The sequence below is a fragment of the Enoplosus armatus genome, chromosome 21 (genome assembly GCF_043641665.1).
Source record: "Enoplosus armatus isolate fEnoArm2 chromosome 21, fEnoArm2.hap1, whole genome shotgun sequence".
In the NCBI taxonomy this organism is placed as follows: Eukaryota; Metazoa; Chordata; class Actinopteri; order Centrarchiformes; family Enoplosidae; genus Enoplosus; species Enoplosus armatus.
In genome coordinates, this window is record NC_092200.1 from 9,973,918 (window position 1) to 10,000,253 (window position 26,336).

Consider the following 26,336-nt stretch of genomic DNA (forward strand, 5'->3'; position numbering starts at 1 on the left):
ATTTATCATCTCCATCCAATCAGATTTAGAGAACTTGCACTCCATTATACCAAGTGTTTTTTCTTATGTTGTTTACTTGTGATAAGCATCTGCAGCAGAGCCCCCCCCCCATAGCTGTAGATATACAGTATAATTAGAGCTTTGCAGATATAGTGATTATTTCCTGTTGAATTGACTCTTCATTATTAAAACTGAAGGGATAGACTCTCTAATGAGCCCATGTTTGATGTCACACATCAACGACAGGAAGCTGTTTTTCTGATGCAAATTAGCAGTACTTTTGCTCAGCTAAGGTCCTGTACTGTAAGCCCTGTCAGGCCTTTGCGAGGGCCTGTCGAAGTCTGCTCCGTGTTTGTACATATTAGACTTGCTAATCAGATGCTAATGCTTGTGAGTGGCGGAGTTGCGAGGCAAGGCAGCTACAGAATGGTAATCAGCGTGGAGTTGGCCTACAACAAAGAGGCTGATTATTTAAGCCCCTTTTTTTTTCCAACCACAAGCCCGGATTCAAGCATTCACTTATACAGTTCCTTTTTGAAGTGTTTCTTGACGTCAACACAATGTGATTAAGATGATTTCAGTAATTTTTTTTCATGTCAGTTTGTTGTTTTTTTTTAACAGAGCATTGGCTTTGTAATTAACTAGAAATGCAGATTTTCCCACTGATTTAGCCAAACCACCTTTCCATCTGTTCACAATTAATCAAGTGAAACATTTGAGCTTACTGTAGTCGCAACCGCTCACTTAGATCTTGGTGTCAAGGAATAGTTCTTGGCTTGTCTGCTCATTAAAGTAGGCTGTTTACATGCTTTGTGGTTGTATTATGTTCTCCTGCTCAGGTCAGCCTGCCTGCTGTGTGGCTGCACCGGGCGACAGATGGCATCATGGCCCTCAGTGGGGCAGTAAAGGGATGCCCATGGTTAGGGTCAACTGCAAAGACAGATGTAACTTCTTACTGCACTCACAGTGACTGTATGCATCACACTGCCTTTCAGAGCTAGATCATGTTGGTCATGTGTTTATGAAGCTGCTCTTGTTGATTTGTGTCATGCTGTACCATGAAATGAAGCTTTGTGCTGCGTCTCTGTCAGAATGTGTTGTATTGTAGCACTGTCTCTGTTCCTATTATGTTGTCTGTCATGTTGCAATGGTTTTGTGTGAGGAACATTGGTGTGATCAGTGACAGACAATTGATTAAGTCAGGATTTGAGTTTTGACAGCCCTGCTGCTCTGTTTTCTAAATGATGTTGTGATAGACACAGTTGGAGTCTTAACTGACGGTCAAAGTAGCACTGTTGCCTCACTTTTCCTTTCATTTGGTTCATTCATCTTATCAGTGTCATGTATCTTACCACAGAGTTTCAGCAGACAGGTTTGGCATAATAAAATCCAAGCGCACGCTTTATTCTATTTACAGATCTCATCTCTGCTTTTATCTTGCTGCTTTTTGTGCCATTTTGATAATTAAAGTTAGTTGTGCGACATGGGAAATGAAAACAAATGTCAGAAGGACAAAAACCCACATCACACAAGTGTTTTTGTGATGTTATGCCAAGGACATTTTTTTTTCGGCTGCTTAACTTGCACTCTTTCAAATTTGACAGCAATATGAACATCAGGGACGTTGTTGTTATTGCTTCACATCAAGTTTCATTTAACTGAAATCAACAGCTATTGAATGCAATTTCTCATGTACTGTTTAGATTTTTAGGCCTTGCTTCGGATTTCATCATAACCTCCCTGATGTGAAGGGCGTTACAGACATCAATCAAAATCAAGGTGTGATGCAGTCAATTTGTTTTCCTCAGAGCTTTCTGCTGAAGATAGATTCCTGTCTGCCCAAACTGTATTCCAAGCATCGCACACATGAACTTAAAGATTCTTGTTGGGTACCTGTTGATGGATGTCTTCTTCTTTAAAAGCTCTCCCTTAGTCAGAGTTCAGAAAATGACTAATTCCTCCTTAGTCACATTTTAAGAATACATTCGAAGCACACCTTAATTTGCCATTCTCACAAAGTGCCCTGAAGCATTAAATGGGTTGTCGAGGGCTTGTGCAGCGAAGCAGCCTGGGAACTAGCGTCCTCAGGGACTGAAGAAAGTAAGAGCACTTCCCATCCATCTCAATTCACACACTGTTGGCCTCTCTAGCTCCCATCCCCTGCCACTTAACATTGCCTTTGAAATGCCATTCGCTGCAATCATTATGTTTTTCTCATCCAGTGCAAAGATTGTGTTTCGTGTGTATCAGGTGTCTATTGTGATGGTTCCCAATTTGCTCTGGCAGCCAAGTGTTGCAGCTGCACACAAAGCCTCAAATCTAGTCTTCTATTTGTCTCGTTAAAGGTACAAGCGATCAGACGCCAAGTAATTTAATCCTGGGGGCCAGTTCATAAGTGTTAACTGTTGCTTTCCTTTCCTGCTCTGCTTCAGGTGTTTCTACATCGTCTTGACCAGTATGCAGCCACCAAAATCGACAAGAACATCACAGAGGAAACTGTTAAGGTGAGGGTCAACATTTGGAAACATATTAAGGGCAATTGACTTTCACTCTGACACTGCGCACAGGCCTGATTTTCTTACAGATCCATGAAAAGGCCCGAAATGACACTGGAAACTAAATAAAGTGGGTCCGTTGTTTGGGGTGCTGTTTCAACTTGAAATAGCCAAGTTCTGAACAGAGAAAGAAGTGGTGGGCGATCCAGGAAGCAGCTGTAAATATAATCTATTTATAAATCCGGCTGGAGGATAATAAAGGATGCTCTCTCACAGTGGGAGTGTGTCTGTGACTGTTTCAGGGAGCTTGCTTATTCTTGAAGGTAAATACACATTCAGTGGATATTTACTGCACGTCCCGTGTTTGGGAATATTTCTATCCATGCTATGTTTTGTTTGGGAACATGCTGTGCGGCGAGGGGGTTGGATGACGTGGGTCATTATGGGGTTGGGCAGCAGCAGGCTATGATATCACTGATCATGAAGTTTACCAGATTGCTGTTCTTAGTATCACTAAAGATTATTCTTGCCTCCCAACACCCATAAAAGATTTCTCTGGCTTTCATGCTTTGATTTTATTTCACTAGCTTCTTTCTCCATCCAGAGTCAGCGTATTGTTTCGTCTTTTAATATTGCCACAAAAATGACATGAAAGAGGGCAGAAGTCAACACCACATGAAGGCAAATGTTCCATGCAACAGATCTTAAAGATTTTAGCTTCTCTGTTGAAATATCTCTAATGTTTGAAATAAATCAAAGACGTCTCAAGCCAAGATGCATTACAAAGAAACCTCATTCTTTTTTCTGTGGCCTCGCAAATGGTGCCACTGGCCACAAAAAAAGCAGTACACCAAAGTATTGATTCGGCCAATCTTAGGAACGCCATTGGAGGACAGCTGGCAAATATACCAAAAACTAATATAGACCCTCAGTTTTATTTGACAATCCACCGTCTTTATGTCCTTTTTCTCTTTCAGATTTTATTCTCCAACATCGAGGAGATTCTGGCCGTTCACAAAGACTTCCTGTCCATGGTGGAGGAGCTGCTCCAGCCTGACCCTCATGCTCACCATGAAATCGGGCGCTGCTTCTTGCACTTTGTAAGCGACACATGCTTCTGCACGATCGCCGTTACTTTATGCTTCCTATCTTGCAACTTGAAAGTCATCTCACCACCTTTTAAGCATCGTGTCACCATCTTGTCCGAGCTCTTATACTTCAGTTGCATCAATGCAAGCTCTGTTCTCAATAATCCTAAAGAATTTCTCTCCCACTTTACCATCAGAGCTCGAGTGCTGTCATGCCTATGAGTACTGCTGAAAATGATAAGATAAACCACATGTTGTCAATGTATCTCTCTGGATTACCCATGATGAAAGAGTGCACATGTGTGATATGTTTGATAGGGCTCTGATATACTGCTTACCCCTGCCATATGTCACATTTCTTTGATGCAGAGCCTTGTGGCACACTGGCATATAATAGGTTTCCAAGTGTAATAAATCTCACCATCCTTCTGTTGGGCTTAAGGCGACTTCTCTGCCAGTAGTGCTCTGATGTAGCATCAGGCTGCTGTTGATACAGGTGAAAGAGAGATGATCTAGCAGCACAGATGGTATAGTTAGGTTTATGATGAGATGACCTCATTGAGAAAATTGGATATAATTCACAGCATAACTGAAAACCCATGACTCAGGACCATAATCCAGTCACGAGTGATCATTTGAGTCCATAGAGATAAGACTTGGACACATTTAATTTTTTTCCCTTTCGTACTTTCTTTCCCTTATTCTGCAGGTTTTTCCGCCTCTGTAGTGATTTGTTGATGCTCTAAAACTTCCACGAAAAGAATTACACAACCTAACTTTACTACAGAAACACAAATAGATATGTAAGCCAGCTGGATAGTGGACCACTCAAATCAAAATCCCTCTGTGATTCAGGCCTGCAAATTGGTTTACCCTGACTAAAGACTTCACTCCTCCCTTTTGGACTACAGTAAAATCAGTCCCCAGGCTTTTTGGGGGTTCATAAATATGATTCAAGAAGAAGGGCATACTCTGCAGTTAATCATAAAGTTGTGTTTTTGTTAGTGCCCCCGCTTGCTGTTATGACAGTTACATCTCTCCACATCACCAGCTTTGTCGTCTGAGGCAGATTAGCATGGCTGAAGACTGTGTACTATTTTTGCTCGATAGTGACTTTGTAGTGAGTGATTTAGAGGCTGTGTGGTCTGGTCCCGCTGCTGCCTCTCAAAGACAATGGAATATGAATGTCATGAAAACTTCTATGGTGGAAAGTTGTCGGTCATATGGCTGCAAGGCAGATGACAGGATATGATTTGAGCCCCACCCCCCAACACACTACATGTATTATGTATTTCATGACGGAGAGGATACTGTAGCAAAGAATACATACCCATTATGGATCCCATAACTCATATGTCTGCCTCATTTTCTGTCTTGTGTACTGTTCTGTCTGGCTTTAGTTTATTTATCTTTTTTCCCTTTTTTGTTTGACTTTGTTGCCCTCTTTCTCTTACTTTCTGACTGTCATATGTACCTTGCGCTCCTCATGCGTCCTTCTCACCTCGTCTTTCTCTGGCTCTTGCAGAAGAGCCGTTTCCAGATTTATGATGAATACTGTGGGAATCATGAGAAGGCCCAGAGGCTGCTGCTGGAGCTCAATAAGATCAGGAGCGTCCGGACATGTTTACTGGTGAGAGGGGGGCTCTAAACGGGCACATAATGTTCAATTTGTAACATAAGTACAGCCAAGTAAAGTCTCAGAATATTACTACTCATGTCCAAGTCAGAGTAACTATTTTCAATCCATGCTAACACACAAAGAAAACAAAAGAATAATATGAACATTTTAGCATAAATCCATTGAATTTTAACAGTTATAACATCATCTGTAGTTGTGAGAGGATATTCTTTTAGCATATGTCTCCTATATTCTCTATGTTGTTTAAACATCCGTTCAAAGTCCAAGTGGGGTCGTGAGTGATCAAAACTGGACTTGAGAAGTGTTCGCATATGAAAACACACCCTGCCACACTCTCTTAGATGTACAAACACACAGTCACCCACACATGGCAGCTGGACAGTGTAAAACCCTGTACTTAATGTTCCAGTGTGTCTGACAGCTGATGTGACTCTGCCCCTTGTGTGGGTGGACTCCCTCTTCCTGTCCCGACACTCTGAGAGACTTTCACGTCCACAGGGGAGCATCATGTTGCTAGAACAAAAGATGACTACATCCCCACTGCTGGCTTGCTATACTGTATGCGTTTGTGTGTTTGTGAGTGCATGTGTGTGCACTTTCAGAGGTCAAAATGTTCGCCCTTTTTTCTCTTTTTTCTTCTTTACTCAGGCTTTGACAGTTTATAATGCTAGTCCTTCTCGTTCCTTAGTCCTTTGCCTCAGAGCGACACACACACACACACACACACACACATACACACACACACACACCGTCACCCTTCATGTTTTAGGACTTCCATAAAAACAGAGCACTTTGAAATCGAGATCTACAGCAGAGTTACACACCCAGAGTATTACTACAGCCTTGCTCGTATTGATTGGCCGGTTCTTTGGTGAAGCATGTGACCTTTTCCTAAGACTGTAATTGATGGAGTGAGAGATGAAACACACACATGCACATACTATACACACCGTCAGAGAAGTGCTTTGTGTCTGATTTACTGTCCACTTGTGCCTTTAATCTAAGAAGCCAGAGGGGGCAAAGATATTAATTGACTTTGATTTAATGGGGTCTTTATAGCCTTGACCTTTCTGTCACCTAGCCTTCCATCAGGCCTATGTGGGTCTCATGTTACCCTCCAACCTACACTTAGCTATGGGCTAATATACCTCAGGTCACCTCCCCGACCTTGCAGTGACCAGGGTGGGGATATCCGCTAACCTCCACTAAACCTTTGGCCTTCTGGCTGCTACAAATCCTGGTTTATTGTTTACCCTGTAATTCAGCACCTCGTGGAAATTTCAGGTGAGAGGAGATGAGAATGAATATCAGAAGTTGACCTCGTAACCTGTAACCTACCACATGTACTACATGTAGGTAAGGGTCACTTTGATCGACTGAAGGCAAAATGTATCGTTAGTTACTGCTAAATCTAAATTTAGGGATGACTATGTTGGTCTGTTAGCCGTTTGGATCACCACTTTGGTTCAGACTGAAACATTCCAACTATCTGATGGAGTGCCATGAAGTTTTGTACAGACATGACGCATGAATCCTACCCACTTTGGTGATCACCTCACATTTCCTGTAGTGCCATTAGCAGGTCAAAGTTTCTCCAATAGTTTGGTTTATGACCAAATACCTGCAAAAACAATGACATTACCATCAGCCTCAGTTGTACTTTGTGCTAATTAGCGTATGTTGGAAATGCTAACATGCTTAACTAAGATGGTAACTGTGGTAAACATTGATGAAAACACTGTACATAAATGACAACCACTACCACCACCGCTTCATGCCTAAATGTTCAGAAAATGTATTTCTTACATCACTCTAGCAAATTTTCCACACCTTGCTCACCCCACAATAGATATGATATCATAAAATCTCACAAGTCAGTTAACATGACAACCTTTCTGTTTACACAAATAAAACTATGGAATACTGCTGATACTACTGGTAAACCCTTCTGCTATATGTTGCCAAAGACCTTTATTCTAATACCTCCCACCACCATGGCTGCTACAAATGTTGGACCCCAACTTTTATTTATAACAGTTTGGTTTTCTTTACAATGAGCATTACAGCCAGCTAGTGTTAGCCTGGTTAAACCTCTCCTCTCCTCTCCTGCAGAACTGCATGTTACTGGGAGGCAGAAAAAACACAGAGGTCCCACTGGAGGGTTACCTGGTAGCTCCTATTCAGAGGATCTGCAAGTACCCATTGCTGCTGAGAGTGAGTCTGGTCTTGTGCATGCTAACCATGTATTATGGAGTTGCCACACCCTTGTGCCACCTCTGTCGGATACCTTCTACTGCTCTTTTCATCCACCGCCGCCTAGTCATTAGTTAGGGCTGTCCCGTCCTATTCACATCAACCTCTCCCTCGCTAATGAAACACTGGTCTCATATTCTGACACGTCTCTGCTTTAGTTTCCCAGCACAACCCACATCGGAACAATAACACAAGACCTATCATCACCTCCCCTGCCCAGCTGCTCATTCAGACGCTTTGACTGGGCTCATTCATACCTGCACTCGCAGTTGTTAGTTTTGAAATTTCCATTTCCCAACGTGAAACGTGAGCGAAATTAAATACACTTTCAAAGGCTTGTTTGAGTTGGTGATCTGAGCTGTCCTGTCTCATTCATCTTGTTATGATCTATTAATTCACCCAGGCGTTCTCTAAACAGCCACCAGCGCGGGCAAAGAGAAGTAATAATAATAAGGGGGTAATCTGACGCTCGGCCATTTGAAGTCTTCCAGCTGCTAGGGCCCCCTCCTCTAAAATGACACAGATAGCCATCACTGGCTGCAGATATATCCAGAACGGTGTAAATCAGCCCTATAGTTGCTGGCATGCTGAAACACAGTGTTTGGACTATAGACGCAGAGATTGCCATCTTTTTTGCTAGACCGTTGCATGCAGTAGCAGGAGTTTTAACCACTAAACTCAGGAACCACTGGAAGGTAAGCAAATATGGAGTGGATAAGAAATGGAATATACTTTTCTTTCATGCTTTTCATGTTGCGTAAATTATGATTTAGAGCCAGATTTGCCACAAATTTGATTTGATGTCTCTCAAAAGCACTTCAGTTGCATTAATGTGAATGTGTGTGAATTAATTTTTTTTGTGACTGTGGCTTTGTGTGGTCTTTTACGTTTGCAGGAGCTGCTGAAAAGGACCCCTAAGAAGCACAACGACTATGCCCTGGTGCAGGAGTCCCTGCAGGTGATGAAGGCGGTGTGCTCCAGCATCAACGAAGCCAAGAGACAGATGGAGAAGTTGGAGATTCTGGAGGAATGGCAGTCCCATATTGAGGGCTGGGAGGTGGGCCTCAGCTAAACTGTGTACACTGTGTTGAATGATTTAATCTCCTCCACTGAAGTCCAACTTAAATGGCTGCACTGACTTCTTGCTGTGTTGAGTTGGCTTGTAGGTTTTTTGTCACCTTTAACTCACAGCTGAGCTTTCCCCCACCAAAGCTCAAAGTAGTGACTTATTTAAAGCCACTTAGCCCTACACCAGCAATTCAACAAGAATTCCAAGTGGCGTGACTTTTGTAGCCTTTTAAGCTTTCTTGTTCTCTCTGGGAACAATGATTTGTATTCAAATGGACAAATTCTTTCTGCCTGGATGAGCCTGTTGTTAAAACTGTCATGCTTTAGGGTGACCGATTCAATCATCACCGCACTTCTTGGCCTCTGGATTAGTTTTCTTCCTGAGTTCTTAATAAGGGGTCAGTCGGCCTAATGGTGGTTGGAAAGAGAAAACGGTGGTGGTTGTAAGGCAAGAGGCTCGAATGTTTATGTAATTGACCTGGCTTCATGCAAAGAGCACCCTGAAGGCTTCCTGGACACATGCAGACAAAGATACACTGCCAGTGTTGATACAGCTTCTGACTAAGGTGTAGGCTGTAACAGACTGTCAGATATGAGTAAGACAAGATACGGTAGAGCATGAGTAGACCTCCCTCCATGTGACCAGGATGTTCAAGTTTCTGTGAATGTGTTGTTTTAGGGTCACTGACAACGTCAGAGTGTTGTTATAGTGTTAGCAGGACATTTAGAAAGGCTTTTAGGAAGTTTGTTTTGCTTTGAAGTAAAATATACTGCAGGAACATAAATAGTTGGGCACAAAAAAACCCCCATCTTGCATCCATTGATATAGAAAGAAATCCAAGTCTATTCAGATAATTAATAGTAGTAATTAATAGAGTATATTAAATGTTCTATTGTACACTTCTTAAAAAGGATAGACAATCTCAATATTAGGTCACAAAATAAACACTACAGGTTTTAGGTGCACTGTATGCACTGTACATCCTCACACACACACACACACACACACACACACACACACACACACAGTTCAAATTTAAGAATAGTGTGATTTGAATGAGGCTTAGTGTTGGGTGGGGTGACATATCTTGTACTCGACATGGTCCTGGCTGCAGCTACTCTGCGGTTTCCCCTCAGCACTTTTATTAATTGTAAACATTAGCTCATTCTGGAGCGGGACCTTCTGACTGCTGCACGCCAGACTCTGCAGCTCTAAATGAGATGGAACTAAGAGGAAAAGAGGAGAAAAATAGAAAGAAAAGGGCAAAAAAAAAAAAAAGGAGAGAGCTGAGTGACGGTTGCATCTTGCTTTTCTGTGTGGGTGTCGGTGGAATGATGGAGGGATGAGGAGTGATTGTGAGAGCTGCTGTTTTTCCGTTCCTGCTCCTCCGCCTGGGCTGATTGCTTGTTAGTGCTGACCTGCTCCACAGCTGGCCGCCCTTGGGGCATCCTGGCAGGTTCACCTCGCGTGGGAGAGACAGGGCGAGGGCCGTCGCGGTCACCATGGTGATGACTGCCAGCATTTGTCAGGGCGGTGATTGCCAGTTGGTTAGTGTTTGCAAGTGTCTGTGTTTTGTCACTGTGTACCATAGAAATATGTTAATTTTAGAGCAGTGGGTAGTAGTTTCCACTTGTGTTTCAGGTCACATTGTGTTCTCTTGTTTGAGTTTATTATTTATTGAGTTGTGGAGTTTGCTTTATTTGGCTTCTTTAGTTTAAATAACATCAGTAAAATTCTCTCATCTCTCCAGCTAATTGACAAATACCACTTCAGAGTTGAGGGCATATCCTGCTTTGTCGTTCCTAATTTTTTTTTATCCCTTACTGCAGTTGTTATGTCTGGCAGTTGTCTCACTATAAAAATAGGGTTGAAATTTAGATGAAACAGATGACTGAGGGTTTAAAGTGTTGAATACACCCTCTGTGGAGCTTTGGCTTGGAACAAGACTGATGTGAAGAGTGATAGAAAAATGCTGCAGAGAAAAAGAAAAATGAAAGAAGTAAATGGGCAGGGGGGGGGGGTTCTGTGTAAAAGTGCATGAAACACAAAGGGGAAGTGTCGGTTCTTCCAGAAGGAAATGCAGCTCTATAGTCTGGAGCAGTGTGATGTTGCTATTGGCCCCTTCAAGTGATCAAGACAAGTTGGCCTTTCCATGTCTGGTGTGCACACATCCACTGGCTGCAAATTAGTTTAACATCTGGTCATGGGCTGGGGAAGTTAAAAGGCCCTGAAAGAGCAGGCGAGAGATAGAGGAATAGACTGGGGAATCCAGAGGAGGGGAAGAGAGAGAGAGATGATCGGCGGAAGGGAAGGGAGGAGAAGGGGGATGAAAAGGGCGAGGAGAGAAAGAAGGAAAAAGCGGGATAGGTTTTGGCCCGCTGATGTCTCCAGCAGGAGGAAATGCTTAGCACATTTTCCGGCTCTGTGCGCATGGGAGTTATTTTTAGCTCTGAGGGGCCGATCAAAAGTGGTACATAAATTCCCAGAGCAGGCAAGGTAAGGGAAAAGACAGCACACTTTATCACTTGCAGCAGGAACCCCGACCAATATGGTGACCAGGCGCGACAATGCAACACATAGTTTGACTGGACGGGATGTTATTCTATAGAAGCTATTAACGACTGCGTTTTTTAAAGTCCCACAGCAATCTGCTCTGAGGAAGCACGGAGTGTTTTCACAGACCCCTGAGAGAAGGAACAGGAAAGGCTGGGCTTTGTAATCCCTCCTCCTGTTCAGACACTATGTGTAAACATTGAATGGTATAGAAATCATTTCTGTAGCATGGACACGTTGCTAGTTTGAATAACGTCTTTGCCCTGTGTGTCAATCTATGTCCAAGCATCTGTTTCACTCTCCGTTTTTTCTGCCTGTTTGACCTTTTGTACACATGTCCGTCTGCAGGGCTCAAATATCACAGATACATGCACGGAGATGCTCATGCACGGCGTCCTCCTGAAGATTTCAGCTGGAAACATACAAGAGAGGATTTTCTTCCTGTTTGACAAGCTTCTGGTCTATTGCAAGAAAAAAAACAGGTGTCTTGACCCTCTTTTATTCATTACTCTACAGACAAAATCCACAAAGCAGAAAATGAATTTAAACTCTCATTTCAGTGTGTGTTTTTTTAAGAGACAGAATAAAAATATTGTTTATGCTAATTTTAAATTTCCCTCTGTTTCTGTACTCCTACAGATCATTTAGAGCATGGACTTTATAAATAATTCAATGCAGCATTTCCTTTTACTTTTTTTAAAGAAAAGGGAGCAGTGCACTGTGGGTAGCATTTTAGTTTTTTGTGAGAGAGTTGAAAGAAATGTTATGCAATAGAAGAAACACGTGAGAAAAGGATTTGGGAGATTTTTTTAAGGGGACATGTGATTAGACTAGGTGGGGATACTAACCATCATCTGTGGACTCATGTTCTTTTTGTATTAGATTTATCTTTCAGGTACTTTCTTATATACCAAATAATATGACATTTATTATGATCAGTGCATGTTGAGTCAGGAAACTCTTGCAGAGTGCCGACCATTGTAGTGCTTCTGAAAGCGGAACACCTGATGAATAGTCTGCCCTGAATAAACTAGCTTCTATTTCACCAGATCTGCGCTGCTCACACTGAGCTACTGATGCAGCCGCCAACAATGCTGCTATGTCCATTGTACGTGTTTCAGGCAGCTTTTGTTTACCTGCCACCAACCACGCTGCCACCTGCTTTGATTTGCTTTTACTGTACATGCTGTATAGAGTGTAGTGTCTGCAGGTAGTGCATAAAAGCACTGATCCATTCACTGACTTAAGAAAGAAAAAGGATGAAAGAACATAAACATCTGACCTTAAATTCAATAACTGGGTACATTTTGCTCACTTTAATTTGGTTAGTTCAGATCAACAAACATCAGATGATTATAATTAGTCTCTTTATAAAATCCTAAATGAACTGTGAGTGCAACTAATTACGCAGTAAGTAATAACATGAAATGATTAAGTTGTATTGGTTAATTCCTGTGGTTGCTTCTTTCTATCCAAGGCGTTTAAAAAACAGCAAGACGGCCACAGAGGGGCCTCGCTACCTGTTCAGAGGGAGAATCAACACCGAGGTGATGGAGGTGGAGAATGTGGATGATGGCACAGGTGAGTGGTCTTGTAATAAGATACAGCATTTATTTTGGACAAATAAATGTTGTTAGATTCTCCTTTTGTTCTTGCTCTCTTTCGGTTCCTCGTTTTTTATTTCAGCTCTGGCAGCAGGGGTTTCACAACGTGCCATAATAACCCACACAGGAACGTAGACAACATAGTCCTTGGCTTGAGCTGGTGCCCAACTGTGTGATTTTATACTTGGATCGCCGATGGAAAAATAAGATTTACCTATAAACATTTTTTAGACATCTATAGTTACATATCCCTGGGGCCGCACTGCTGCTGGTACTTGGTGAACTCGAGCGCTTGTGTCTCTTGGCCTCACATAGCCACTGATTATCATTTATATTTGTAGAAGCCATCATTTCCTCTCCAGCAGACCTAGATGGGCAGTAATATTGGGTGTTTTTTTGGTGAGAGATGGATGGGTTTGGGTCTGGAGAGGGTGGATAAACACGTGAGGCAGGCGGCGGTGCAGTAACTCTTGGGTGTTCTGCACCACAGGCGGGAGATCTCAATCTGAAATCCAGGAGTATTTTAGCTTAGATTCCTACGTAATGAAAGCGTCGCGACTTTTTCCCAGGCACACACTTGCTGCCTGAGGTTGAAAAACGCCCTCGAGGCATACCATATAAAGGACACCACACTGTAGATGCTTTTAGATGTGATTATAATTGATGATTGTGATGGTTTGCTTTTTGTTACACCCTCAGAGGGAGAAAATCAAAGGTCAGACAGAGAGGAATTTTGAAATGTTCCCTAAGAGACGGAAATAATGACGGAGCTTCAGCTAACGGTCAAGAGTTCATTTCCATTTCCATTTGCTTTTTTTTTTTTTTTTACATTCTTAACGTCTGTATTTGAGTGTAGGTGGTGAATCACAAGTAGCTATCAGCTCTGTGGGAGTATTCGGAAGACTCAGTAGTAAATAAACACTGATGGATGGATCTTCTTCTGCATGTGTGTCCCCTCGTTTATCTCATTAAAGGAGAAGAGCGTTAATCAATGAAGCACTCAATAGAGAGGCTATGAGGGCCGGCACGAAAGCTGGGAAAAATGAGTCTAGAGCGAGTGTTTGCACTAAGATAGAGTACATTATACTCAATAGTTTTATAATGGATGTTGCTTTTGGAAGGCAGACCTCATAGTACTGTATAAGAAAGCCTTAATTCATCAGATAATGTCTATTCCTGTATGAGCCCTAGTCTTACTATCACATCGTTGTTTTGCTTTGTTTTCTCTGAAGCAAATCATTGGAGCCGTGCCTCCATGTTATTGCTCTGTTTTATGCGGTAACCCTCGTTTACTGTGAACCCAACTTCCAAACAACTCTGTTTACAGTGTCATGATCAGTGCGACCACTAATTGATGGCCCTCCCCTTCAAACATGAACTACTCTGAGCCTAAATGAGTAAAAAAAAAAAAAAAAGTACATTTGTGTTGTTCCACCCCTCGGAGATTGCCAGAGAGGACTAGTCCAGTCAAACTTGTGTCTGTGCTCACCCCCTCTGCCTTACAGCTGACTACCACAGCAGCGGGAACATAGTAAACAACGGCTGGAAGATCCACAACACGGCCAAGAACAAGTGGTTCGTCTGCATGGCCAAGACCCCGGAGGAGAAGCAGGAGTGGCTGGAGGCCATCATGAAAGAGAGGGAGCGCAGGAAAAGTAAGAAGGCGCTTTAGTGTATCAGTATCAGGGTGGGGGTTGGTTCACTTAGTGCAGTCAGTTAGGGAAACTCATTTCCCTTTTATTTCTCTTTTCTCAACATCTGTCTTGAGTCAAATAACTGAGCATACATGCTGTGTTTGGGGAAAATCAATACAGAACAATTCAAGCTGAATAACTGAAGAAGTGCGCTGTGTGCGATGCAGTAATGTGTTTGTTTTTTGCTTGCAGATTTAAGGGTGTTAAATCAGATTTGCAGGTTGTCACTACAAAACACGTAGTGAAGACGGCATATTTTCTGTTTCTATATTACCCATTTTGAGATTGTATACAAGATAAACTCTTCATAGTGTCAGCCATTAACTCTGTGTAAGACCATAAGCACAGACTCTGAAAGGCACTGCTAATTATCTTTTGAAATTAGGAGACATTAACCTTCGCCAGCTAGTAATGGATGTCACATCGAGCCTAAGAGCTGAGTGCATAGATTGTTAATGCCACAATATTGACAAGCTTTTTGCACCCTCCCCCCCTCCTCTGCTGCGTAGGTCTGAGGCTCGGCATGGAGCAGGATACATGGGTGATGGTGTCAGAGAAGGGAGAGAAGCTCTACCACCTCATGACCAAGGGTAACCTCATTAAGGACCGGAAGCGCAAGCTCACCACCTTCCCCAAGTGCTTCCTTGGAAGGTAAGATTCTCGCTAATCTCGTCACTTTGGCTTGCTCATGGTGAGGAAGCTGCTGAGTGTTCAGTCCTTGTGGTTTCCTCGGCGTCACATTGGTGTGAGCTCTCTAACTGTGAGAGAAGAAGTGAGTGTCAAAGTGGAAACTGAATGTCTAGTAGTTAATTCTGTTTATTCTCAGATGTCTTTATATTTGATGTAAAGAACTTGCACAGTGCTAAGTGAGTAATATTAGCACTTACAGTACATGGTAATATCTTCGGAGCAGATTACACAGAGCACTTTTATAATATAGATCTCCATCCCTGCTTTCATTTTTAAATTGGCCGAGGATTTCTAAAGACAGCAGCTGGGAAGAAGAAAGTGTCGGCGCTTTTTGTTCAGGAAGACTGTGTGTTATGTATCTGCAGTCTCAGTCATGGGAAAATCAAATCCAGCCAGATTTAGCCCATGAATCTTATTTAAGGATTATTGGTGTGGTGTCTCGGGACGGATCGGCCATTGAATGCCAGTCGTAAATCACAGGGAGATATCCCTGTGCGGCTCAGCTGACTGCCCGCTTTCTCCTTCGCCCATGTTAGATTACAATAAGCTCTCTGCTGAGGAATCCATGAGGTAACTGCAGTGGAGGGCCCATTATGCCAGAGGGCAGCTGTGTGTGTGTGTGTGTGTGTGTGTGCGTACTTGTAACTTGTTTCTTCGTGTCCTTGACTTTGCACAGCTATGCCAGTGCACTTTCCATGTTTACTTTTAATGAGTCTAAACATGCCAATCCATCCTCCATTTGCTGATAGGTAAGAATATTTACTGTATATTTGCTTTGCTCAAAATCCTGTCCTTGATCTACTTTAAGCATGCACGAGTTGATGCCCCATTTCAGAATTTCCCTTTCATCATAAGATGTAGATGTCTTGCTGTCATATGAGTTTGAAAGGTTTTTCATGCAAGTGAATGAGTAAAAAAAGTTGTTTTGAACTGGATTTAATCATGTTCGGGGAAACACTTCTTAAACAGTCTTTAATATGTATAATCTGAAATTCTAGATCTCCTGCAAATTTTAGCAGGCATGGACAGTAACTCCAATCATTGATGTACGTGAGAACCAGAACCACATGATCCTCAATATACCTGCAGTGATATAATGTTCTTTTCATTGAGCCTGAAAGCTCTTTACAGCAACCCTTGATGAGATATCGCACCTCTTGCTCTCCTAAACTGAGAAAGCGCAAAAACCTGTAACCTCAATCCTTATTTCCATTTCTCACATTCAACACAAATTATTCTTCAATAATGTGCTTCCCACGTTGTAGGCCTGTGTGGGTAGCACACATAGCGAGACTGAGAAGGTGACAAAGCTGGATCAGGATGATAAAATCTACAAACATCTGGCTGCAGCCAAAGACAAAGAGCTCTCCATGTTTGAAAAATGAAAACTGTATGTGATGGCCTACAGTCTTTTTATAGAGTGATGACACTGTGCAATTTAAAAAGGGTCGGAAATGAAATAAAATATTTTCACAAGACAGTCTTGGTTGGAGGTTATTTAAACTGTGCTCATATCTTGAAATCCCATAACAAATTTCCCTTGTAAACGCCTCACTGCATTTCAAAATGACCCATGTTTTGTTTAAAATTTTCACAAAGATGTTTTGACTGGTAATAATCACGCCGAAAATCACCCGAGTTTAAACAGTCATTTCCAAATCCCTGTTATTTTTACATGCATGAAAAGAAAAAAAACAGCAACCAAAAAGTCCAATTGGACATAGTTGTGGCCATGTTACATTGCATGGTGGTTTGGAAAGAGGAGTTACTTTCTCCTTTGGTCCACGCAGACAACACCAGATCCCTCGCGGTCTGGAGGAGGAATGGATCTGTCAGCGAAAAAGATTGAAAGGATCAAACGTTGGTCATATGTGGGCACCTCATTGAGTCTGAAGAGATCATATGGTGAGAAAGCAGCTCAGGGAAGCTCCCTTTGGAAACATGGCAACATGGCCAACACCTGGATGACCACTTGTGGGTGAAAAGACATCTCTAGCCCCCTCTGTACTTCCCCTGTCTGAGATGACTTTGGAGACAATTACATGTAGGCGTAATTGGTGAATTGGAACCAGCATGGTATGTCTCTGATGAAAGCCACATTGCCTATGGCTTCAACTCAGCCCACTCCCTCCATTGTGAAATGCTTTGCCTTTTATTCTCTTTCCACGCCTCCTCTTTCTCTTTTTGATTTTCTTCTTTCTTTTTTTTTTTTTTTTAAGGCTGAAGGCTATTTTTGGGTCTGGAAGTCCTCCCCTTTAAGTGGTACAATCGTATTTGTGGTTTGGTTCCTGTGGCAGGGTAATTCATCAAAGAAAATGTGTGTGACAGCCACCTAGCTTGCAGTTATCATCCAATTTTAAACTTGGAATAAACAGAAAAACAAAAGAGATTCAAAGTGTTAGTCTTTTCTATATATGAAAGACAATAGTGTCTGCTTGTGGTGATAGATGAAAAGCCCTTTAAGAGCTCAATGAAAAGGTTGGACATCCTGTAAGAAATGCCCTTTGTCTTTGTCAGCCCCTGCTCTTTCTTTTTGACATTACTTGGAATAGCATACGCAAATGATAAATTAAAGCAGAAGCTGAATAGAAAGACTGCTGCTTTTGCTGCACGTAGACGTAGACAGCATTTAATACATAAAGCAGGGAGATGTATTCATACACCAGTTAATATACTGTGCCAATATTGTGCAGAAGAACATAATGACTGGGATTTGATTATCGTGACGCTGAGAAACTTAAAGCAATAGTTTGACATTTTGGGAAATACTTATTTGCTTTCTGGCAGAGGGTTAGATGAGAAGATTGATGCCACACTTAGACAGCAGCCGGTTAGCTTAGCTTAGCATGAAGACTGGAAACAGGAGGAAACAGCTAGCATGGCTCTGTGTGAATGTAACAAAATATGTGAGAGAAAATTATGTGAGTGGCATCGATCTCCTCATCTAACTGTTGGTAAGAAAGCAAATAAGCTCCTTTTACTGGTCTTACAGCCCTTGAGAACTTGGTTTCAACTATTTCTCTACAACATAAAATATTCATTACAGAATTTAAGCAACAATCAAAGTCAGTTGGGATGGAAAAAACAGCTGTAGGTACTATTTATATATGTTTATATCATTGACAAAATACTTGGTTTTTAGGATTTTAAAGGCTGAATTAAAGTGAGAGATTTTCTTTTCTCAGAGACCAAACACCAATCGCCCTGCTCCACATGTAGACTCAAATTGCATGAAACTGTTTGTTGCGACCCTAATCTGCTCGAGGCCGTGAGAACTGCATAGGCCAAACTTTCAGGGTGTTTTTCCTTTCACGGTTAAGGTGCAGAGGTTGACAAATTGACATTGTTGTAGACTTGTGTTTTTCCCCTGTGGTCTGGAGAGAAAAGACGCCATGGATGAGTGGTTAAAGGGTACAAGATGTTGGACGGACAGACGGAGGAGGTGGAGGTGCGGTGTTTGGTCAGTTGTTTCTCTGAAAACTTTGCTCCTGTTGCTCGACGCTGACACCCGGCCACCTCCGCCATGTCCCGGAAGTGAATTCCACAGAATTCCAGTGGTGCTGCTGGCCGTGTTTGTTTGTCTTTTATGGGGAGACAGGACATCAAGGATGTAATCAGATAGACCACTGCTACTCTGCCTTCCCTCTCTCTCTTTATTCTGTCCTCTTACTCTCTCTCTCAATCCCTCCCTCTCTCTGAGTCACTAAATTATGGAGAATTATCCCATTTAGCTCATTTAGGCGATCAGAAGATTGGAGACCGTGTTTGTTATTTTGGTGGTTGGTTTGTTTCCTCTTCCAAGTTGTAAATGGTGCAGAGCAAAAGATATCTTGTATTTTCCATGATGAACTTCCCAAGATCCAATTAAATCCTTCGTATTTGATAGTGTTACATCTAAAATAAATACAGTTAATTTAGACAAAACACACGAACTAAAGCCTGCTGGTTGTTTTAACAAACAGACGTGGCCCCCCAACAGTAAATAAATCACTCCTCTTTGCCAAGATAGTGTTTGTTGGCACAGTCACATCAATTCAGAGTAAATGTTGTTCGTAGCGAGTTGTAAAGGCTCTCTGGAATGGTGGTCACCACTTTTTTCCTATTTACAGATTATCAAGAGTAAATTCAAACCACTGATTCCACTGATCATACGCATTCTCCTTCATGGGGTGATGGGATTTCCCGTGGGGACTTGTGTGTTTGTTGTGTTATCTCGGACTGAGTATGTGTGTTATTATAGTATTATAGTGTTGTCTTTTGTGTGTCCCCAGTGAGTTTGTGTCTTGGCTGATGGAAATCGGTGAGACAGGCAACCCAGAGGAAGGGGTTCACCTGGGTCAAGCTCTGCTGGAGAACGGCATCATCCACCATGGTTAGTTCTCACAATTTTGTTCTTTCTTGCTTTCTCTTCTCCCACTCAGACCTGCTTCGTCATCCTTCGCTGTTCCATTATCTAAAACCAAAATCTAGCACAGTCAAATCTACTTTATACTGCACCGTGTAGAGCTTGCAAATGCCTGCCATTGCCTGACTTAACCTCGAGCCATGTCCAATGAATGTTCCTTATTCAACAAGCAGAGTTTCACAATATTTCACTCCCTGGCTTCAGTCTACATTGTAGATGCAGCTGTCTTATTTATGTCTTAGCAGGTGTCCCATTTAAACACTCCCTTGACATAATATTTAGGTAAGGGATTATAATCATTAATCTCTTCTTGCCGTAATGTTTGTGTCATATTTGCTCAGTGGCTGCTCTGTGGCTTTGGGTAACAAGTGTATTTAGCGCATGAGGCTTAAGCTGGCTAATGCTTTGCATTCACACTAAATGGCGCATACTGCTCTGCATGCATTTTGTTCCTCAAAAGAGAAGGGCCCCCAGTCAAGTTGTATCTTAAATCACTCGGGGGTGCTTTATTGCTTCCTCGCGGAGAAATGAGATTGGGCTGTAGAGCTGTTGCTGACAGAGAGGAATAACTCCGAGCCCCTCTGTGCTCTCTCACAGTGCAGTTAGAGGTCCCCATGTGAAAAACGATAGAATATCTTTTCATTAAAACCTTTAATGGAAGCGGCACGGATGCAGCCAAGAATACAGAGCCAACTGTTATAAGTGTTAGGAGGGTCCTTGACAAAGTCCCCTAAAGCAAGAGGAACAGGGAGCTCTGAGCAGCTGTGTTATCTGTGACCACTCTGCATGAGGTTTGAGTCTTCCTCTTGTCAGGAAAGCGTGTTTCACCATGCAGCCCTGCTTGGCTTGAATATGTTTTTAAACCTCTTATACTTTCAAATTTGAAGCAAGATGGATAATGCTCCCTTAGGGTTTTGAGACTTTTCCCCACTTGTTTCTTCTTTCATTTTGGCACATCTCCTCTCAGAAACCTCGTTATGTTTTGAATTGCACTTTTAGTCACAGACAAACACCAGTTCAAACCTGAGCCTGTGCTGTACCGCTTTCGCTATGACGATGGCACCTACCACCCCAGGAGTGACATGCACGATGTCATATCTAAGGTAAGGATGCAACAGTACAGCCTAATTTAATATAAATCATATTGTACAATCCCTATCACTGACGTGATTAAAATCTTCTCTCTTGTGTGTCTCAGGGTGTTCGGCTCTTCTGCCGGCTTCACAGCCTCTTCACTCCTGTCATCAGGTAGGCCGCAATTTTTTCCCCCTCTCCATTGCAACCCAGCCAGGTGGGGCTCCAGTAGCTTAGCATCTGGCTCCTGTTTCTTAAAATAGCTCCACCACAAAGCATGCAGAGTGAAGGAGAGAAATATCACGGTGAACTATGAGCTCATTGTTTTCAAAGAGGAACTAACTTAGGAGGAGTTGGCACGGATGGCGATTGAGTGCGGTGGGCACTGTGGGTGATCGAGCTCGGCAGATTTTATCTGCCTGTTCTCAAAACACTGATGTGGTGAGGAAGATTGAGTCTGTCAATGGTTACAAGTAGTTTGGGTACATTTGGGACACAGATAAATGGCTAACACTGTGATGAATTTCTCTCTGTACTTTTAAGCAGCATTTAATAGCCTGTTGGAAAGTGATGGCTTGGTAAACAATGTGACAAGTCAGACAAGGTCTCATTCTTGACCTTGGAAATAGTTGCAGTAGTTTAAACCCCATCACATGGTCTTCATCAGCATCAAAGTTTGTTACTGGTTGCGGTCAAGCCTTAACTTCAAGCCTAGATAGATGAGAAGTCCTAATGCTATGGATGAAATTTAAATAGCTACTGAGCTTGCATATCAACAGATCCATCTCCATCACAATTGAGCAAAAACCTCTGAAGACCATGTGATACCATTGAATGCTTCATAAGCCAGGAAGAAGCATTGATCTTGGGGGTGGAGCTGTGTGTCAAGGTGCAGCAAAATAAAGTTATGATCCTCAATCCATTCATCACAGCAACAAAAAGCCTTGCTTCTGTTATAAAACATTTTACAGGTGCCATTCAGTTATAATACACATTTCAATCAGTGTGACTGACAGCATATTGATCCTGTGCTCTCAACGGCCTGACACAGAGTCGTGCTGCAGGAGGCAAACATTGATTCCAATTCTTGAACATGATGCAAAATCTTTATCTGATCTTCAACACAGTGCTGAAATCAGAAGTTCTTTGTTATTCAGATATACACTAGAAGTTCCCTGTTAGTCAATCTCAAAGTATCTTATAGTGGATAATTAGTGTAAACAAAGCAGAAACATCCAGCATGAAATAGTCACTTAACCCCAAATGTGAAACAGGTGTTTTTTGAGCAATTCTGGCACATGTGAGGAAACATCTCTTTGTCCAACAGAGTTAGAAGTGGAGCAATCTCATTTTATAGGTATAATTTGCTGGCATGCTTTGGTTTTCAGTGTTGTTGTGTTTTTTAAACGTTCAATTTGAACAGTGTTTGAGGTACAGACTGCTAAAGTGTTTTACCCCATAGCACCGCAGCAAGGTTGCCTGTTTATGCTGGATTTAAAATGGCCTGATGAAAAGCTTTAATTTCACACCAATAAAACTGTGCCATAGCTGGAGGTGGCACACTGATTCTGCATGCATTCCAGCGTAGAAGCCCCTCTATATTTCTGTTTGATCCAACTACTAAAGAGCCTAAAGGGTGATTTTGTGTGTGTGTGTGTCAGCATTCAGTCCATCTGCGTTTGTATTGAGGCCAAACCTCTTGACGTAAAAACTCTTCAGTGTACTGGAGTTGTGTGTGTGTTGTTAGCCAGCATATCTGTGCAGTGTGTTCTCACTGAGAGCCCAGTACAATGCATCACAGGGCCTGGGAATGCCAGAGTTTAATTGGAGCAACCAGCCCCTGCCTAATTAGGTATAATTTCCTGGCAGAGTGAGAGCTGTGAAACGAAGGGGGGAACGTATACTATGCAACCCCCGCACAGCTTCTGTGCCCCCCCTCCTGCCCCTGCCTTCCTCACAAGAAAGTTGTGAATCCAGCCACTCCAGGGGATCTGATTGCGCAGTTTGAAATGTCCACTAAAGGATAATGCTTTGTACACATAGTTAAACGTTTAATAATGCAATGAGAAGGATTTTTCAATATGTACACAGAGAGGCTGCACAGGCCCACACAATACAGCGAAGGTCACTCATAAATTATCTTCACACAGATTAGAAAAACAGGCATTTGAGTTCAGCGTCTGAGAAATATTGACAAGTTTTCTTCATTATGCTGATGAGTCCTCCAGAAACTCAATATTTATGGATGTATGTGTAGGATTTTCAAAATAACTAGCGATATGGTACACTGTACTTGAGTAATTCGTCAGGACTGGAACAGCTGATGAAAGCCTGAACTTTCAGCATCCTCTGCATAATGTCTTCCAGAGAATCATTTGAAAATGCAGCATTTGCCTTCATCATCCATTTACCCCGAACAAAATGTCAAGGCAAACTTTCCTCTTTGGATAGCAAGTTAAAAAACACCTCTTTGACCTTTCCCTCTGTTACTCCTCGAACTGCTGTTTCCTCATGCCGGACATATGGCTGCCCACTGGACCGCTGTTTACCCCCCATTTTTCACTCTGACAGCCTCGCTGTGCACCAGCCGCTGTAGCCCCAAACTCCCTGTCTCTCGTATCCCATTCAGGGGAAAAACTCTTCTGTTCCAAGTGGTTTATGCACGGCAGTGCAACGTGCCTCACCGGCTAATACCAACACTACCGTCCTCATCAGAGACCAACACAAGCTGTCAAATACAATCACGAAACAGAATGTTCCTTTGTGGAGGAAGCAGGGCAGCGTTCGGCCTCTCATTCTGAAGAGGTCCAGGCAGCTGAGATTGGACTTTAACTTGGTCCACATGTCATGTTTGACTTGTCTGAACTGTGTGTGTGTGTGTGTGTGTGTGTGTGTGTGTGTGTGTGTGAAAGACAGGCGTGTGTGTCTGAGTGAGTGTTTGCATGTGGTGGAAATGGTGGAGTGGTGTAAGTCACGGTGGTTCTGGACTTTCCCGGCTTGCAGCTCGGCCCCTGCGTGTCCCCGGGGAGGCCCCCCTGGTCATGGGAAATTCACAGCTCCATTTCAGACAGCATTCTCATGGGTGTGGGTAACACTGAGAGCAGCAACACCAGACTGACATGGGGCACCCCAGGACCAAACACTGCAGGGGCCGTTACCAGCCATGCTCGGAGGAATGCTGTTTTGCTGTCACCAACTGTCAGAAACTCACTGAGATTTATGACACAACTGCCAGTGCTTGAAAAGTGACCACGCCTTGCTGACAGTGCGAATTATTAGTCCTCTTTTAGGCTTTGTATTTAAATAGACCAAGTAATTACTACTTTGTATGTTCACCATCTGGGTTTATTACAGTGAAAGTGAATCACAGAGTTGAACAGGAACATGGCACAGGCCAAGTTTAAAGGTAGTCTTTTGTTTTCCTAATCCTTCTCATGAAGTTCTCTGCTTTTATGCCCATCCAGGGATAAGGACTACCATTTGCGGACCTACAAATCGGTGGTGATGGCCAACAAGCTGATAGACTGGCTTATTGCACAGGTAAGCCCTAAAACTACTGGAATTGTATGATAATGATATGATAATATAGTGTTATCGTTTAACTACATTTTGTCCAAAAGTTACAAAATTGGATAAGTTTTACATGTGGGAAAATGTTTTTCTGAAGTAATACTCTACATAACTTGAAACACGTATATTCCATTCTTATACATGCTGTTTTGCGGGTCGCTTCAAATGTGCAACAGAGGAAAGAAACTGAGACAACAAAGCGTTTCTTGCCATCAGACTTGAGGCTCTCAGCGGAGCCAAAGAGGAAACGAAGAAAGAAAAGCAGAATTGATTCGACAGCTGAGCTTTATTGCCTTTGACAGGACGCTTTGAGGTTGATAGATTGATAGTCCTGTTCAGGGTGACAACAAAGAAATCAAATGTATATGGCGACCACCACAGAATCAATGGCAGACATCACATGCTTGTGTGTGCATATAAGTGTGCGCGTGTGTGTGGTAGTCCATATCAATGTGTTTGACCAAGGCCAGCGGAATAGCTCTCACTCCTACAGCGGGGACTTCAAGAGCTGTCACACTATGCTGTCTAGACATGACTTTGGCGGTGTTTAAGATGGAGCGTGGAATGGCTCTGCTGGCCTCTGGGCTTTTGGATGTAGGAACAAAGCGGGGGTGTGAGTGTGACATTTCTAAAACAGCACAATGTCCTTTGTTCTGTCTCTCTTTCTACTTTATTTTCTCCTCTCATCCTCCTTTTGCTCTTTTGCTCTATTCACTTGCTTAAATCTGTCTCCACTACATCCTCTCGCTCTCTTTCTCGTGTCTTCTGGTGCAGGGGGACTGCCGAACCAGGGAGGAAGCGCTGATCTTGGGGGTGGAGCTGTGCGACAATGGCTTCATGCATCACGGTACAGCACTTTTCTGTTCTGATCCTGCTGTTCACAAACCATGGAATCCTCTCCATCATTGACTAAATGAGAGTTGCTTTGGAGAAACCACACAGAGTTCGCCTGGCATTTAGTATCCTGTTTTAGAACACAACCACTCTTGTTCTCTTTCCATTTCTACTTATAATCCCTTTGACACACTACAGGAAGAGAACTTTTTTCCCATCCAGTGAATTCATTTGTATGTGTTTGTGCGGTGACTGTGTTTGTGCGTACTATCATTCACTTCATGCATACTTGTGTGCATATGACTTAAGTAACCAAGTGCAGGGTGCATGCATGGTTTGCTTTAGCTGTGAGAACTTGGCAGATAACGCACGGATGCTTGTCAGTTTAAGTGCAAAACGGTCAGTAGCCATGGTTACAGTTTGTTTTTGCGAGTCACACTTGTTTTTAACTCTGCGCCTCCCTCGTGCCAAAGTCCACATCATATACACTACAGCATGAGTCACAGCGTGTCTCCTCGTACCTCCATGATGTAACCGCTCCAAACTACCCACAGTTCAAGCCTCGCACTACAAATTACCAGCACATCTATGGAACATAATGGTCCCAGCCATCAAACTTCCTCTCGCTTCTACAGCCTTCAGGGTAATTTTACCTTTCGTGCCACTAAGTTATTTGGCCTGACGATGTAGCTATTAAAACTATTGGCGCTATATCTGATCTTGAGGGGAATGAAGTGAGGGAATGTTAGAAGGAAACTCTGTTTTTCCCCTCAGGGCTATTTTTCAGTTCAAAATTGAAGTCTTATGAAGGCGTTATGTTGCCGTGGAGACTGGGTTCATTCAGAAGTGATACACTGCCACAAAAATGGGGTCTCCCTTTCTTTCATGGTGTGTATTTGGGCATTTGGGGATACATGGTGTGCATGTGTTCAAGTTCTTGGGCATGCATCAATGGGCAGTCTGGATCATTGAACTAGATCATGCTTTAATTTCATACAGTTGTTTTATAGGAACCATGGCAGTGATTTTGCACGTTTTAGTCCATTTACCACAAATCACATATACTATACATTACTAACCAATTTGCAAACCATGTTTCTGTATTATAGAAATTCGAATGCATTTTCTACATTTCCAAGTATCCTTTGGTTTCCATTAATTTCCCTACAAACTGTCAAGTCTTCATAATATTTTGTCAAAGTAGATTAATAGTTTTGAGGTTATGCAGTGCAGACATGAGAAAGAGCAAGATTTAAGAGCCTGTTCATTAATTGTTATACTGTTTAAATTGAAACCAATGACTACCTGAACAGAAGAAAATATTTCTCCAAGAATCCAAAACTGTTAGTACACTTGTCAGCAAAAATG

The 26,336-nt window shown here is 42.5% G+C and overlaps 1 protein-coding gene across 3 annotated transcripts in view; it reads left to right on the forward strand.

The window, feature by feature from the left end:
* The window catches only part of prex2 (phosphatidylinositol-3,4,5-trisphosphate-dependent Rac exchange factor 2), an 83,320-nt gene that overhangs the window by 12,371 nt on the left and 44,613 nt on the right, over window positions 1–26,336 (forward strand). For all 3 annotated transcript variants that reach the window (XM_070927811.1, XM_070927812.1, XM_070927813.1), the window contains exons 2-15: window positions 2,433–2,504; window positions 3,473–3,595; window positions 5,109–5,213; window positions 7,335–7,436; window positions 8,371–8,532; window positions 11,446–11,579; window positions 12,575–12,678; window positions 14,207–14,356; window positions 14,905–15,046; window positions 19,357–19,457; window positions 20,490–20,593; window positions 20,689–20,738; window positions 24,029–24,104; window positions 24,909–24,981. In XM_070927811.1, the coding sequence (XP_070783912.1) occupies window positions 2,433–2,504; window positions 3,473–3,595; window positions 5,109–5,213; window positions 7,335–7,436; window positions 8,371–8,532; window positions 11,446–11,579; window positions 12,575–12,678; window positions 14,207–14,356; window positions 14,905–15,046; window positions 19,357–19,457; window positions 20,490–20,593; window positions 20,689–20,738; window positions 24,029–24,104; window positions 24,909–24,981 (1,498 nt within the window). The remainder of the gene's footprint in view (window positions 1–2,432; window positions 2,505–3,472; window positions 3,596–5,108; window positions 5,214–7,334; window positions 7,437–8,370; window positions 8,533–11,445; window positions 11,580–12,574; window positions 12,679–14,206; window positions 14,357–14,904; window positions 15,047–19,356; window positions 19,458–20,489; window positions 20,594–20,688; window positions 20,739–24,028; window positions 24,105–24,908; window positions 24,982–26,336) is intronic.